Consider the following 14,914-nt stretch of genomic DNA (forward strand, 5'->3'; position numbering starts at 1 on the left):
GGTGTGGAAGGACACACATCGGCAACCATGGGAGGACCTTTTTTTTTCCTTTTCTTTTTTCCCTACTCTCTGAAAATGCCAGTGAATATTTAAAAACTTGTAATTTAAGAATCCTTAAAACATCCTAAGGAGGTGACCAGAGGCAACCTCACCTGTAGGAGAGGTATTTTGAGGAGGGTTTCATGGAAGCGTTAGACATATTACCTTATTATCAACTATTTGCAGCTGCATTGCAACACATCGGTTAGCTTATTTAACCAGCTGTCTGAAGCACTTGATGCCAGTGGTTTGTGGGCACGGGTTTTTGCTTGTGAAGCCTTACTTCAGGTCATGGTGATAATAAACTCAGCTCTCTTGCCACAAGTGTTTTTCAAGAGTTTGGATTTTACGTCTAAATTTCACATATCTTGCTTATTCCTATAAACATTTCCAGGAGGGCATGCAAATCAGAAGTTTTCTCTATATAGCCATACAGGTATCTGAAAGTGTGGTGACACCTGCACACTTCACAGTGTTCTTAATTTAACCAGAGTCTTGAAAAGCCTTTTCAGTTGCAAAGTACAACTTCCTGTGTGCAAATACACGTCCTCTGCCAGCCCTAGAAGGTACCAGAGAAATGCAGCCCACACATTTCTTTTGCTTCTTTTTCTTTGTAAGACCACAGCGTTATATGATAGTTTGACTCTAATTTCCTCCACAGCTTATCTCTTTGTATTGTGCTGGTTTCCTTCGCATTTTAGTTGCTCTCTCTCCTCCTGTAGCTGATCAAATCATAGCACTGAATTTTTCTTTTTCTCTCTTTTTTTTTTTTTGCCAGCCACTCACACGCACACATGGCAAAGAGCAGCCTGACATCATTTGACATCTTGCTTCCTCATTTCAATATTAACTGTTTAGCAGAAGCAAAACAGGTTTGGGGTTAGGGTGCTGAGCGCGTGCATGTCTCTCTGTGTGAGCAAGGGCTTTTTTCCCCGCTGTCCCTTCACAGCCATAGGTCATTACGCTGAGCCGCCTGAAGCTGCCCAATGCTGTTTTTCACCAGCGTGACTTCAGAAGAGACAGGTCTGTGGATGTGCTTCACTTTCCGCTGTGTCCGGGCGACAGCAGCAAAGCTCAGGGCTGTGGTTGCTGCTGCTGCTCTCCTCTGAGAACCAACTCGCTGAAGGATTCCTGCCTCTCCACCGAGCGAGAGTAATGACACAGATGCAGTTTAAAGATGCATTTTGGGTAAGTGAGCGTTTCCTATGTGTTTCCTATATTAAATATATATGTATTTAAAAATCTTTTAAAGTACAGGTTGGTTCTATATATAGTTTAAAACTAATTTAATCCTGTTCTGCGTTCTAAATTTAGTTTAGTAAAAAACCAAATTTGTCCCCAAGGCAAAACATACTGTTTGGTAATATAACTGTTTGATCCTAGGCAGAAGGATGCATTGTAAAGAATATTCCCAGTCCGCATAAAACGATTGACATTCCCAGTTCCTGCGCCAGGTCCAGAAGCTGCTGTTGAAGGGGACAGGGGTTTGTCTGTGGCATAGCCCTGAGAGCACTTGCAGTGAGAGTCCTCAGTTCTAGGAGTGGCTCCCCTGGGTAGGTCATCTGTTCCTAATTACAGGCTGCATTCGCTCTGGTTTGCTTGTAGAGCAGAACCAGCCGGCTGCGTGCAAAGTGCTATTGCTCACCCACCTACTTAGTCCGTGCCTGTTTTTAGGTGCAGAAGGGCTTGCATGAGACACACATCATAGACTGGTTTGGGTTGGAAGGGACCTTAAAGATCATCCAGTTCCAACCCTCCATGCCAACACCTCCCACCAGACCAGGTCGCTCAAAGCCCCGTCCAACCTGGCCTTGAACACCTCCAGGGATGGGGCAGCCACAGCTTCCCTGGGCAACCTGGGCCAGGGGCTCGCCACCCTCAGAGTGAAAAATATAGGTGCCCAGGAGTCGCACAGCAGCAGGTATAAAACACTATCTGGGATGCTCAAGAACTAAGCCCAAATACTCACAACTGCCTCAAAACCAGTGAATACTAAAGCAAGTAGAGATACTCCATCATTGATATTTTGACTTGGTTGAAGAATCTTTTGGAATCTTGTTTTAAAGCTCTTTCTCTGCAGTTACAAAGTAAAAAAAAAACCTAGTCATTTCTCGCTCAAGGGTAATCTGAGGTTGTCTTGCAATTGCTTCTGGAGTAGAGGTTTTAAGGAAGAAAAGAAAACAACAAAACCCTAAGATTGCGAAGTTGGGTAAACAGGATGTTATGTGGTTGCCTCTTGTCTGGGCAATCATTTTTCCAGCATCTAGGATTGACTTAAAGAAAGAAACGAAGGCATATGAATCCTTCCTGCCATTTTCCTATCAGGCCAAGTAGAACAGACCCTGCACGGCGTATTTGCTGCTTGTGCTTTCTCTCTACCCGCCCTTCAGGGCAAACCCTCTCTGGGTATGAAATAGAAGGGCAGAGGCAAGAACACGTTTCCGTGAACCCCCTTCCTCCCAGCACTTCCAGGAAGCCCTCCCCTCCCCCCCCTCCCGTACCAAATTTGAACAGTTACAAAAAAATAAATGTAATGAGGAAACACAGAAGTTAATTCTGATGGTAACCCTAACTGTGGCAGACCGCACCTACATGAGATTCTCTGTGGCGCCACTTTCATACAGCTCCTAACGGCACAGCCCAAGGCGGGGGGTAGGACACAACTGCAAGGCAGCGCTGCCCTGGGAGCTTCAGCCTTTGCCTTTCTGCATTTCCTTCACAAACGTGCCATCTGACTTTTCGATCTGGTACATTCGGTATATTTACTTTTCAAGGTCTTGGTCTTGAGTGAGAATAAATGAGGCGTACTCCACAGTCTGGAGCAGGATTAGGGTGATTAATGCCAGTTGAGAATCTGGCCAGGCCAGTTCTTTATGGCTCTTCTTCCCTAAACTTCTCTCCTCTGCTTAGTCACATTAACATGACTATAATCCTTGCTTGGCTTTGACGCTAACACCTTCCTTAAAGGAAAGCATCTTTGGTTTTAATATAGTTTGGCTGAAAACACTGTACCGTCGAGCTTGATTAACAGGGCAGAAATATATCCAGTTGTAGGATGGTAGTTTTAGCTATGCAATAAGAAGTCTTTTAAAATGAAAACTTACAGGATATTGCACAATGTGGCAAAAGAGTACAGCTTGCCCCCCAAATCACAAGATCAGCAATTATTTTTGCATTCATAAGGTTCTGTTTTGGCCGTTAGTGAGGCATGGCAGGGGGGTTGGCACTAGGTGATCTTTAAGGTCCCTTCCAACCCAAACCATTCTGTGATTCCGTGATTCTGTGAGAGGGAAATGTATTTGCTCAGTTTGCTTCAGTGAGCAGTTATCTCCTTTATTCGATTTGCACCATGAATGGAAACCATCTTTGTGCTTAAAAACCAGAAAGTGTATTTGTGGCATAGTAGAGATCGCTCCATACAGATCTCTGCTCTCTAAGACCTGCCTAAGGACACCGCTGCACCCCCTCCCTGTAACACCCTCACGCAACAACTCTCTGCTCTTACTATCAGTAAACCTTTGGGTAAGCAGAAGTTTCTTTAGTACCTATCGCGATGTTAAAATACGTAAAGAAACCCTAAAAGCAGCAGGGCTTCCTCAACGAGCAGAGAAAGAGCACCACCCATTCCTCCCCAAAGAGCACCATTCATTCCTCCCCAAAGTTCCTCAAACTTCATAAGAGCAGGGTGTGTTGTCTTTCAGGAAGGTGCAAATTGTTCCTCATAACAGGTATAAATTTTACTCTCTCTTTTCCCTTATTAAATGTAGCAGTGATAGTACTATACTAAAAGTTTCAGTTTTTTGTTTTTTTTTTTTTAATTTTTTAGCCTGGGCTAAAATTAGTATATTTTTAAATTACAGTTTATGGTTTTATGTCCTCCACACACTCCATAATGGCTTAAGGGAAAAGTGCTTAAAGACTCCACTAAAATGTGCTTCTGAGCAGAAGCTTTCTATCCTCTGATAATATTTTTTTTAAAATATAATTGAGATGAAAATACAAATCAGTTTTGATAGCCAGTGCAGGGCTAATGGATTAATACTCTGCTGGGCTGCTGTACAAACCTAACAGATGTTACCTGTCTTCTCTGGCATCCTCTTAGACAGGCAGGTAAATTCCAGTGTTAATGGGGAGTATGTCTGCGATACCAGCCCAGTTTCACATTAACAGGATTATGTTCATAGGCAGAGATCTGAGCAACATTTTACTGTATTTTGTTACAAAAACCACTAACCAAGAAAATCTTTCCCTTCTGTCACAAATACTGAGTGTCTTTCTAAGTCTCATTCTATGGTCTTGTACTCATCGTTTGCTTTTTCTCTGCTATTCTTGTCATTGCTTTTTCTTTCTATTCTGTTTTTTTCCAACATGGTGCTCAGCGCTCCAGTTACAATCTTGTGAAATGCAGCTATTTCTGGCCACGAGGTAGGTAGGTGCTTACTGGCATCATTTACTGGCTTTGCCTTTGCCCCTGGGAAGGGGGAATGGGGAAGACTTTCAAAGGTTTGGGTTTGGGGCAGGCTCCAAAACGCCCAGAGTTGAGAGGAAGCAAATCTGTTCCATCGGGCAGCTTTGAATCAAACTCAAGTGGCCACGTAAATTCCATAAATGTGTCGTGGGCTCCTAAGGTGCTCAGTATTTAAAGAAAAAAAATAAATGCTTAAAATGTGAAGTGCTTGTTCCTTCTCAGATGAGCTCAGGGCTTGGGGATTCTCAGATTTAAAAAGCGCGAGGGAGCTGGAGATACGGGCCAGCACCTGTGATGCAGGCCTTGAACATGAGATTGCAAGATTTGCCTCCCTGCCCTGCTGTGACCACATTCCTACCTGTGCAGGGCCTGCAATTATAGTCGGGTGCTATGGAGTGGGAGCCACGGAAGTGCTTAAGATAAAGAGCCTGTTACAAACAAAGATGCTTTCTTAATCTTCCTTGTTTTGACTTCAGGCTATATTCTACATCAGGTTGAAAGGAAAGCTGACTTCGTAAGGTGAATCTCCCAACTGTTACTGTAGCTTTTTCACACAACGGCCTATTATACATGCCAAAAAAGGTGTAATTTAACAAATAATTTAACTTCTAATAAGACTCTTAACTGTGGTACAAGAGTGCAGAGATGGTTATAAAAGTCACAGTAAAACTATTTTCTAAACTTACTAGGCAAGGTACTGAAGAAATAAACTATCAACTGTTTTACTCAAAAAAAGGAAGTCTTTTTCACGCCAGGAGCTACCCTGCTTTCCTGTAGAGGTTAAGTTTTGCAGGGCCTGTTGTTTTGAAGCAGGTCTGCGAGCAGGAAGCGAGACCGGGCAGGTTTGCCGGAGGGAGGGAGCAGGGCCGCTGGGCTCCTGCCGAGCTCGGGCAGGGAAGGATGTGGCTGCCAAACCTTTCACCCCGGCATCTCAGCTTTGCAAGTGGTTCCCCACCGGGTTTCATTTGAATTTTTATGCACCAGTTGTATCTGCATCTACTGACACAAGGCAAATGGAGATGACGAATGTCCCCGCGCACTGGTGCACAGAGAGGCTGGGCTCTGGTATCGGTACGTGCTGCATCTCTCTGGACTCCAGAAAGTGTGACCAGTGGCGGGTGTATGGCTGTGGCCATGCTTACACCCAGGGCAAGTCATCACTGGTGGGTGTGTGTAGAAGTGGGGAATAAAGAGGGAACCAACTTGGAAAAGTTGAATCGATTGCCCGGCTAATGATTGTGTTTGTTGTGGGGTCGACCTCGTCTCCATGGAAGAGGCTGCTCTATTCTTTTTTCACATGTAATTTCTTCCTGCATTCCCCCAGCAGATCTGAGAATGACGCTTAGCTCACTGGGGCAATGAGAAGCAGCCATGAAGGGGGGGGCAATCTCACAACAGTCACTGAAATGACATGACAGCACAAGTAGAAAACCCGATTAGTTGTTGTGGCTACGGAAACACCGGTGCTTCACAAACCACCCTGAGCAGAGCACAACAGCTAAAGTGAAGCTCAAATGAACTAAGACTCCCAGCACAGATATCAATACCAAGGCAAACACGTCAATGGCCGCGTCCATCTCCTGTGTTCCTAAAACAGCACCTAGGAGGCCGTATGAGGAACCAAGTACAGCATATCCGGGGTGGTTCATTTCCTTGGCGATGAGCTCAAATGGAAGGACTAGAGTTTTATGTTTGCAGCTTCTGGTTACATTACATACAAATACTCAGCTATTGCCTGCACGTGGCACATCAGGCCGAGTGTCTTCCCTACAGGGAGGAAGAGTATCTGGGGAGGTGTTAACACAGTGGGCTGGTCCTAAGGTCACAGGAGGCTTTCCAGACCAGGTAGATTAATGGGTTTCCAGAAAGCTCATTTTAGGTCAGTGACTGAAAATAATTAGACAGTTAAGTAATTACATTTTATTAAAATTTTCTGATGACCATGCAACATCTAAGTGTCTTATCTAGGGAGTTTGACTGCTTAAACTGGTTGACTGATGAAGTCACTGTGACGATTTTGTTAATATATTTTTGCAGTTATGCCTGGTTTGTTTTGACCTGTCCTGCTCTGCAAAAGTTGTTTGGTTTTGCTTGGGCTCAGAGAAATGGAGGATTCTTATTTATGCCAAATTTAACTGTGCCATGGGTATGCATTTTAAATATGGAATAGGTGAGTCATCAACTCTCTTTTCACCCACATCACAAACACAAACGCATCACGTACACAAACACATCTAATGAACGCCACCTAAACAAGCATGTGTTGCACATGGCTTGAAATGGATCCTGTGGATCTGTAACAGCACTTCATGCAAAGATCGAGGAGGGTGTCCTCTGGTTTGCTGAAGCAGCTTGTTGAGGTGCGTTTTCTGCATCTACTGATGGCAGAGTCACAGAATAGCTGAGGCTGGAAGGGGCTGTCCTACCAACCCCCTGCGCGGCACAGGGGCAGCTACAGCAGCTTGTCCAGCACCGTGTTTTGAGTCTCTCCAAAGATGGAGGCTCCACAACCTCCCTGGGCCAACTGTCTCACCACCCTTACAGCAAAAAACCTTCTAATGCTTAAACAGGGCTTTTTGTATTTCAGTCTGTGCCCATTGCCTCGTGCCCTGTCACTGGGTACCACTGAGATGTCCTGGCTCTGTCTCCCCTGCTCCCTCCCACCAGGTATTTGTGCACATTGAGCCATCTCTTCTGCAGGCTGAGCAATCCCAGCTCTCAGCCTCTCCTCCCACGACAGATTCTCCAGGGTGAATCTCAGAGTCTCCCTGTGAATCTCATTTCAACACATTTTTTCCCTTGCAGGACAGGGTGATTCATGACCCATCCCTTTCCTCCCACAAGGGAGTGCATTGCTGCACCACTTCTCTTTCTTCAAAGTTTACTGACCTCGCGTTGCTTTGCAGGCACAGTGGAAGCCTCTGAATTTCAATCCAGTGACACTCATTGCATACTTGTATAGAAGGCAAATTAGGTTGCTTCATAAACAGATTTTTTTTTTGTTATTGTTCAAGCTCCTTTTAGCTCAAAAAGACCTTTTTTTCTGATTTTGTTTTCATGCCATACTGCAGCAAGGTAGATTCTGGCTGGCAGATGGCACAGAAAACACTTGTTTCATCTCCTGTTTAATCTAGGTTTTGTAATAAAACTTTTCTCAGCAGACACAGTTCAATAACACACAACGTTCAGTGTGTTGTTCACACAAGAATTTGGGGATTTGAGGCTGGGGCGAGGTGAGGGCTGGGGGGCACGTCTCTGCACAGCGATCATATAGCGTTGCTCAGAGTGTCAAGGTTAAGGAAAAAAAATATGTTGAAAATATTCATCTAGATCCTAACAGCTTTTCAGTTCCCCAAAGAATTGCTCCCTTACTATAAATGGAATTTAGTACTTCTTCAAAGTGGTGGAAAAACACCACTGAACAGGATGGAGGAATTGAAAAGTTCCATAGCTCTTGGTAAAACACTCTTGGTGCAACTTCATTTTTACTTGAAATGAAAGGCAACAGTTATTTACTCTTAGTCTTGAGAATTAAATGAAAGTCAACCAGTTCAGGCTAGCTTAGAGACACCAGCTTCTGTTGTGCTATTCAGAGCAATTAAATAAATAGACAACTTTTTTTTTTTCTTTAACGTAACAACTCTTCAAACCAAGGTGCTATCTGGGGCTTCTCTCAATTTGTCCAGACCTAATTAATTCCTAAAGTGAAAGAAAAATAAAAAATAAAGGAAAGGAAAAAAGAAAATAGGTGGTGAAAGACACTGAGGTCTGAGTCTCATCGCTTCACCCTATTTGCAATAGACGCTGTAATTACTGAAGGATTATTAACAAGTCAGGACTGACGAACAGCCCTGGGGGCTGCTGCTCAGCAGGATGGAAATCCCCAGGAGCACCAGAAGGAAAAGAGGCACCTGCCATTGAAAGACCCCGGCCGCACATTTGGTTAGGACTCATGTTTTTGATAAAACCTTTTTTTTTTGTGGGAGATTTTTTTTAGGGTAGCTATTTTGGAAGATAAAGCTAGGTTTTGATGAAAAAGTTCACATCGGTGAAATCTTCCTCTGGAGATGGAGGCTTCAGGTGAAATTTCTAACCAAAGAGTTGAAGAGGAGGCCAAACTCATAAAAATAAGCCCTCTGGGGTCCTGGGAGCTCTGCAGTGGGGAGACATCATCTGGAACAGGAGCTGGAGCTTTTGTTGCCCACAGTCTACCCTACCTGCAGCCTGGAGTCCAGGCATGCCTGCCTTCCACTCCCATAGATTCATCCACGAGTAAAACAGCTAGAGAAAGGAGAGATTAAAATGAAATTCCTCTTCCTTCTATAGACAGCAGATGGTGAACCGTGTGCCAGCTTAGGCAGAGGGATGTCTCAATCACATATGCCTGATTCAGAGCCAGTGTCTTCCTTATATCAATGTGAACGTCTTTTCTTGTTGTTTTCTGTTGCTGCTGTTGTCAAGAGGTGAAATGTGGACTTTTAAAATCTTATATAAATTTGCAGGGCAAGAAAACTGTTTCCCACCCCACTCTAGAAGTGATAGTAGTTCGTTTCGTATGAGAGAAGCTCATGAGAACATAAAACACTCCTAAAGCAGATAATGGTGAGGCTCTTTGGGAGTGGAACAAGAATTTTATTCTTACTGGTTAACAGACAAGGCAGTTTCGAGTGAACGGACACCTTGTGCCTGACAGTTGGGCTGATGCAACGCTTCTAGCAGCTCAAGGGGTTCAAAAGCAGCTACGCTGGTGCAGTCCCTTAGTGTGCACCCAGTTACGTAGATCTTGCCCATTTCCTATACCCTGGGAGCTTGCACCAGAAAGGGGGAACATCCAGCTGAACACCTCATTGATTCAGCAATTCCTAAAAAACCTCAAATAAGTCAATTTTTAATTATTTTTGCATAGGGCAGGAGGGACATTTATGCAAGTGGGAGCAAACACAGAGAAATGCCTCCCAGAAGGAGGCAACTGGCATGGTTGTCCCGCCTGGACAAACTGCTTAACTTTACTTAAATTAATCCTGCTTCCCTTTAAGAATTTCTAAAAGCCTAAAGTTGATTTTGTTCTGTTGGATTGCACAGTTCCCCAGGACTTTGTGATACACCATACTAACGGAGTGTAAGAATATCTTGCATCATATTGAGTAACAGGATGTGTCGAAAATGATTATTTAAGTGGTGAAAATCTCTTGTAAAATGGGAACGGTAATATGTAGCTATTGGAATAATCCTTACTAAGAAATGAACTAAATCTTTAGTTCATTGCCCTTGTACAGCAAGTCTCTGGCAAGATTTTGTGAGGCTTTACCCTTCCCTATGTGCCAGGAAAGCCCAACTAAAAACCCCTGGCTCATCTTATAGGGGAATCAGAGAGTGTGGGTGCAGCAGTATGTTGTATTTGGTGCCTTTTTCAGCACTGACAGGAAACAATTCTAAGTTTTCTAAGACAGGGAGGAGAAAGACAAGTAGGTTTTTTTAATGAGTTAATGTACCAGCTAAGCAGGTCTGGTTCCTGTGGCTCTATATGATCTTCTGAACAATTGTCCCTGTGCCTGAGCAAGTCAGGGCTGTTTGCACGCTGCCTCAGTCCCAGCGGTCTGGGACCTACCCCACAGTGCTCGCAGGAGGAGAGGAGCTCTCTCATAAAAGGGAAGAGACCTGGAAGCGGATGAACTAAAGAGGAATAGAAACAAAAATAAACTCTTGACTATTATTTTGTATAAAGCAGAAGTATCCTCTACTTTTAAGAATCTATTTCTCCTTATTTTACTTCCAGTTTCTCTTGTGTAGCTGATATTATTCAATAAGAGACTGAAGCAATATCTGATTTCACCATTGACCATGGCAAAACGCTGCCGTGCCTTATGAAAGGCAGGTGCAAACGCTCACATCAGGCCCCTCTGCTGGGTCCCAGGAAGAGGCCACCTTACCTTATGGGTTTAGCTGCTGTCTAACTACACGGAGAAAATACACACATTTATCTGTGTCTCACCACATGGAGAAAATAGAAAGGGATGCCACCACCTCAAGCTTGTGTCATATAGCCACATCAAGCTCTGATTTAAAACTAGCAAGGGATTTTCCTTCCTCCTGTCCCATTTCTCACTATCCCCATCACAAAGGTGTTCCAGAAGTTTCTTATATCCAAATTTTCTGAATGGATTCCTAGCTTTTTGTCACACTTTTTTCTTGTGATGCACATCTGGCTGCTGACCCCTTCTCCATTTCCTAGCACAGAAGCATCAGGGGTCTCAACTGCTGCGCAGTAGGAGCATGCCATGTCCTGAGGGTGGTCAGAAACATCCTGAGACTCCCACCCGCAGAAACTTCAGGTCAACGCTGAAGTCAGTGAAAGCCAGTGGAAACAGGCACATAAAAGCATGACCTCAACCTGGTGGAATACGTGTGATTCAAGAGAGGGTGCATTGTTTTTCCTGAGTGCTTTACAATACCAGACACTTGGAATAAAACAATAAGTGACAGCATCTCAAAGTTCTTCTCCTACTCAGGACGAAGAAGGTGTTCTTGTGAAAGAGGGCAGCACAAGGTTTCCATTTCCTGACTTCGCTGATGCCCTTTGTGGAAGGTTCCTGAACTGAATCATGAAGAGGGATGGGCAGATGGGCAGCTGAAAGGTGGTGATATGGCATGTCTCTGAAGCTCTATTTCTGCCTTCCAACAGGCAAAGCTCTTTCCATGTAACTTTTGAAAGAAACTGAAAGTTCAGAGATCACTGTCACATTCTCCAGTCCTCTGGCTAAACCTTGGGGGTCTGATTTTGTGATTAATTGATTAATCCTGTTATGAGATGTAGAAACACTGCTATGCAAAGAAAACCAGAACAAAACAAAACCACCATAAAATCTTGTACTCTTACAAAGAGAGCAAAAATTAAGCTACAGTTTTTCTTCCCTAGGATAAATACAATTTAACTAAAGTATTAAGAAGAGAAGCTAAAGTGGAGGTAATAAGCACCAGCAGAGTCCTTTTATTAGACTGGAATTGAGACTTTGCAAGTCTGTTCCCTGTGTGCCATTAGTTTGCCAGCCAACGAGCCCTGCAAAGGTTAAGGCTTCTGTGCAGCCATCACTTTGTAGCTATGCAAATCATGGGAGGATTAAAACGTGAAGGGAGCCGTGACTGTAAGAATGCCTAATACATAACAATGAGCAGTTCAGGACGCCAGTGAGGAGGGTGAGGAGCATATTCCTCTCATCAGCAAAACTCTAAACCAACCATTTTCTTCTCAGAGAAAACTCACAATGTCAGAGAGAGTGGGAAGCTACTGGTTTGCTCAATGTCACCAATTCTGCAATGCTACTGTGAAGTTTGTGAAATCTCAATTTCAATTAAATTCTGAACATCCTGGCTACTGCAGAATTGAAGTCTGATAGGAATCTCTGCTTTCATTTGAAGTTCTCTAGCCTACCTCATTGCAGGGGGAAGCCCAAGATGGCAATCTAGCAGCTCAGCAATTGGAATGCTACAAATGCAATGTTTTTTTCCTTCTGATATTTGAAGGTGTCATTCAAAGTTCACATTTATGTTATGTCTGGCAGTAAATACTGCTCGCTCCCCATTAAAAGTACTGCATTGCAGATTTAGGTAACAGACTGACATGAAATTGCAGACCAAGTCTCATGTTGATGATGCCCAAGTCAACTCCTGAAATTATCACAGAAAAGTCCCAAGATGGCCACCTACATCCTTAGCAAACATTTATGTTTCTAATGTGCAAAGAGTGAATTTACAGGAAATGACAGAAATGTTACACAGCCAGCTCCAGTCCACCTAACTCTTCCTTGCTTTTTTCCTGCTTATGTGGAGAAATCGTACACTTTTTAAACAATGTACTGTTTTTTAAAGTTTGTATAAATTCTGTAGTCAGTACGATCCTGGAAACCATAAGCAATATCCCATTCCTGTCCATTCCAACCAGTTCCAGCCAGTAAGAAAAAGGAGCTCTTACATGGTACAGCAGCACACAGCATGGATGTATGCTTTTAAACTCATTAAGCAGTTTGTTATTACATGAAAATTTATAGAAAAGGATTCTTATCACACCAAGCATTGATCAGAGGAGACTGTTTTGGTTAGAGGCTTCCACCACAATGCTCCTCTGTTCTGGTCACCAACAACCTTCCTTCATTTATGAGCTCACCTATTACTTAGGTTGCACAGCTGGGTTTTCAGCTGTTAACACATTTCCAGGACAAGGCAGCAGAGGGTCAGGCTGGGAACCCGGGGTTTTGTTTTGCAAAAAGGCTCTTTCATGTCCCACTGGTGTAGAGCAGAACTAGGACAGCATCATCATCTTGTTGCACCAGGGCCATGTAAGGCAAGACGCCCCTCCTCAGTACCACAGCTGAGCTGGAGCGGGGATCGGAACAGTCCCTTGGACATCAGATATACAAATTAGTGGTGCTTACTGCTATCCCATTTTATTTCGCTATTTATTTCAGGATAGCTTGAGTGGCACAGAAAAAGAGCAGTACACTTCCTAAGACACTTGGTATCATGTGAAGCTATTCCTAGAAATACTATGAAGTTTTAAAGTATCCCAGGGGAAATAAAAAGGAAACACAAAGCAAGCGATTAGCTTACAGTGAAAGACCATGACATGATAGAAAATATCCATCCCAGTCAAAGGTACTTTGAGATTATAAATCATGTTTGACTGTTGGCTATTAAATCTGTTTGCTGCTCATCTACAGTAAATACTGAGCCCTTGACAGAGCCCTTGACAAGGAGGCTAGCAGATCAAGAGATCAAGATCTAGAAACACTCTTTTTAAGCAGTGCCAGTACACAGTGGTATGACACAATGATATAATTCATTGATATAACACAGTCAGAACAACTTACTTTCAATCCAGGACTGAGACACCAAGTGTGGTACAACTGTGGACAGAGAGGATTTCTTTCTGACAGTTGAAAAAGACTTGCAGATGCTTGTTCAAAACTCACTATCCCCTGTTCTCTCTAAACTTCCTCCTCACACCAGTAGCTATTTCATTTTTCAACTTGGAAAAACGAATCTCAAGTTTTTGGTTTACTAAAATTGTCAAGTTTACTTTAACTAAGCAAGACAAGCTATGATGCACAAAAGTTGTGCATCATGAGATATCCATAAGAAGTTGCAATTTCTTTTTCTCTTTTGAAAATCTGTATGAACACTTAGCAACATTTATCGTTTTCAGTCCCAAACCAATCTTGATAATACTTTTGATAAAAGCCTTGGGAACGATTAAGAGCAAAGACAAGGAATGCACTTTTATATAGTTAAATATTTTCAAACTTAAGAGAAGGTGTTTTGCTTTTTTAAGATTTTTTGAATATTTGCAGATAGTACTTTTCAAATAATTCCTAAATGAAGGATCGTTAGGCTAAAAGAATACCTGATAGCTACGCTGTAACTGTCAGTGCTCGCACCATTGGCTTGCAGCCAGGCCCACCTTAGATGCGCAAACCAGTTAATGTGCAGATTTTGATACAATCTTTATCACCACGGCAGCTCAGCACTATCCTGCCATGCACCAAGCAATGCACCCAGTGTCTGCACTGTAGTTATTTCTTTTCCAGCCTTTCTCCCCCATCAAGGTAGTGCTCTTGCTGTGCTGTATCCTGGGGGTTACTCTCCCCGTGTACCACCTAGCACCTGGTTCCTTGCAGAAATCTAGTGAGCAGCTTTGCAGCTGGAGGCACTGGGAAAGAGGCCTTTTTTTGCTGACAGCCAGAACGGCAGCTCCCCTGAGAGCTGCAGTGGCACTTACCAAACAGGACGTATAACTTCAGCCACAAAGCAGCTGAGATGCTAAGCTGCTGACAAGCCAGCTTGTGATTCCATGATTCTGTGATTATCTATGATTATCCTGCAGGAGCAGGTAGAGGTATGATGAGTGAATGATTAGAGGTATGTAAACTACCTATAAAAAGAGTTCTGGGTAGGCAAGCCAGATCCAAGGACAGTGTTAGAAATGCTCCAAGAAAACCAGCCACAACAGAAGAGCCCACATTTCCTACAGCAGAACCGCGATGACTTGAGCAATTCACGTCACTTTCTGAATATGAGTAGTTGGACACGCAAGGGCATACAATCTAGTGAGAGCTTTGCTCACAAGCCTGGATATTTTTAGAATCACAGAACGGTTCAGGTTGGAAGGGACCTTAAAGATCATCTAGTTCCATCCCCCCTGCCCTGGGCATAGACCAGGTTGCTCAAAGCCCCGTCCAACATGGCCTTTTGCTTCAGTTCAGTCCATTGTAATAGCTATTTACCAAAACCATTCTTCAGTAACCAGTAAAGCATTTCAGTCTTTCCTACTTGATATTATTGCAATTAATACCCTCATGACTTCAAAACGTAGATGCTTGGTCTTCAAAAAGCCTCGCAGCCCCCTCTGAGCAG

At 43.4% G+C, this 14,914-nt stretch overlaps 1 protein-coding gene across 3 annotated transcripts in view; it reads left to right on the forward strand.

Moving 5' to 3' along the window:
- The first annotated feature begins 646 nt into the window (after positions 1-646).
- Positions 647-14,914, forward strand: part of PSTPIP1 (proline-serine-threonine phosphatase interacting protein 1) — a 59,939-nt gene continuing 45,671 nt past the window's right edge. For 2 of the 3 annotated variants that reach the window (XM_054213352.1, XM_054213353.1), the window contains exon 1: positions 647-1,227. In XM_054213352.1, coding sequence (XP_054069327.1) covers positions 1,195-1,227 — 33 coding nt within the window. In that variant the 5' untranslated portion in view covers positions 647-1,194. The remainder of the gene's footprint in view (positions 1,228-14,914) is intronic. The other variant, XM_054213351.1, reaches the window with a different exon arrangement.

The sequence above is a fragment of the Rissa tridactyla genome, chromosome 9 (genome assembly GCF_028500815.1).
Source record: "Rissa tridactyla isolate bRisTri1 chromosome 9, bRisTri1.patW.cur.20221130, whole genome shotgun sequence".
NCBI classification, from domain to species: domain Eukaryota; kingdom Metazoa; phylum Chordata; class Aves; order Charadriiformes; family Laridae; genus Rissa; species Rissa tridactyla.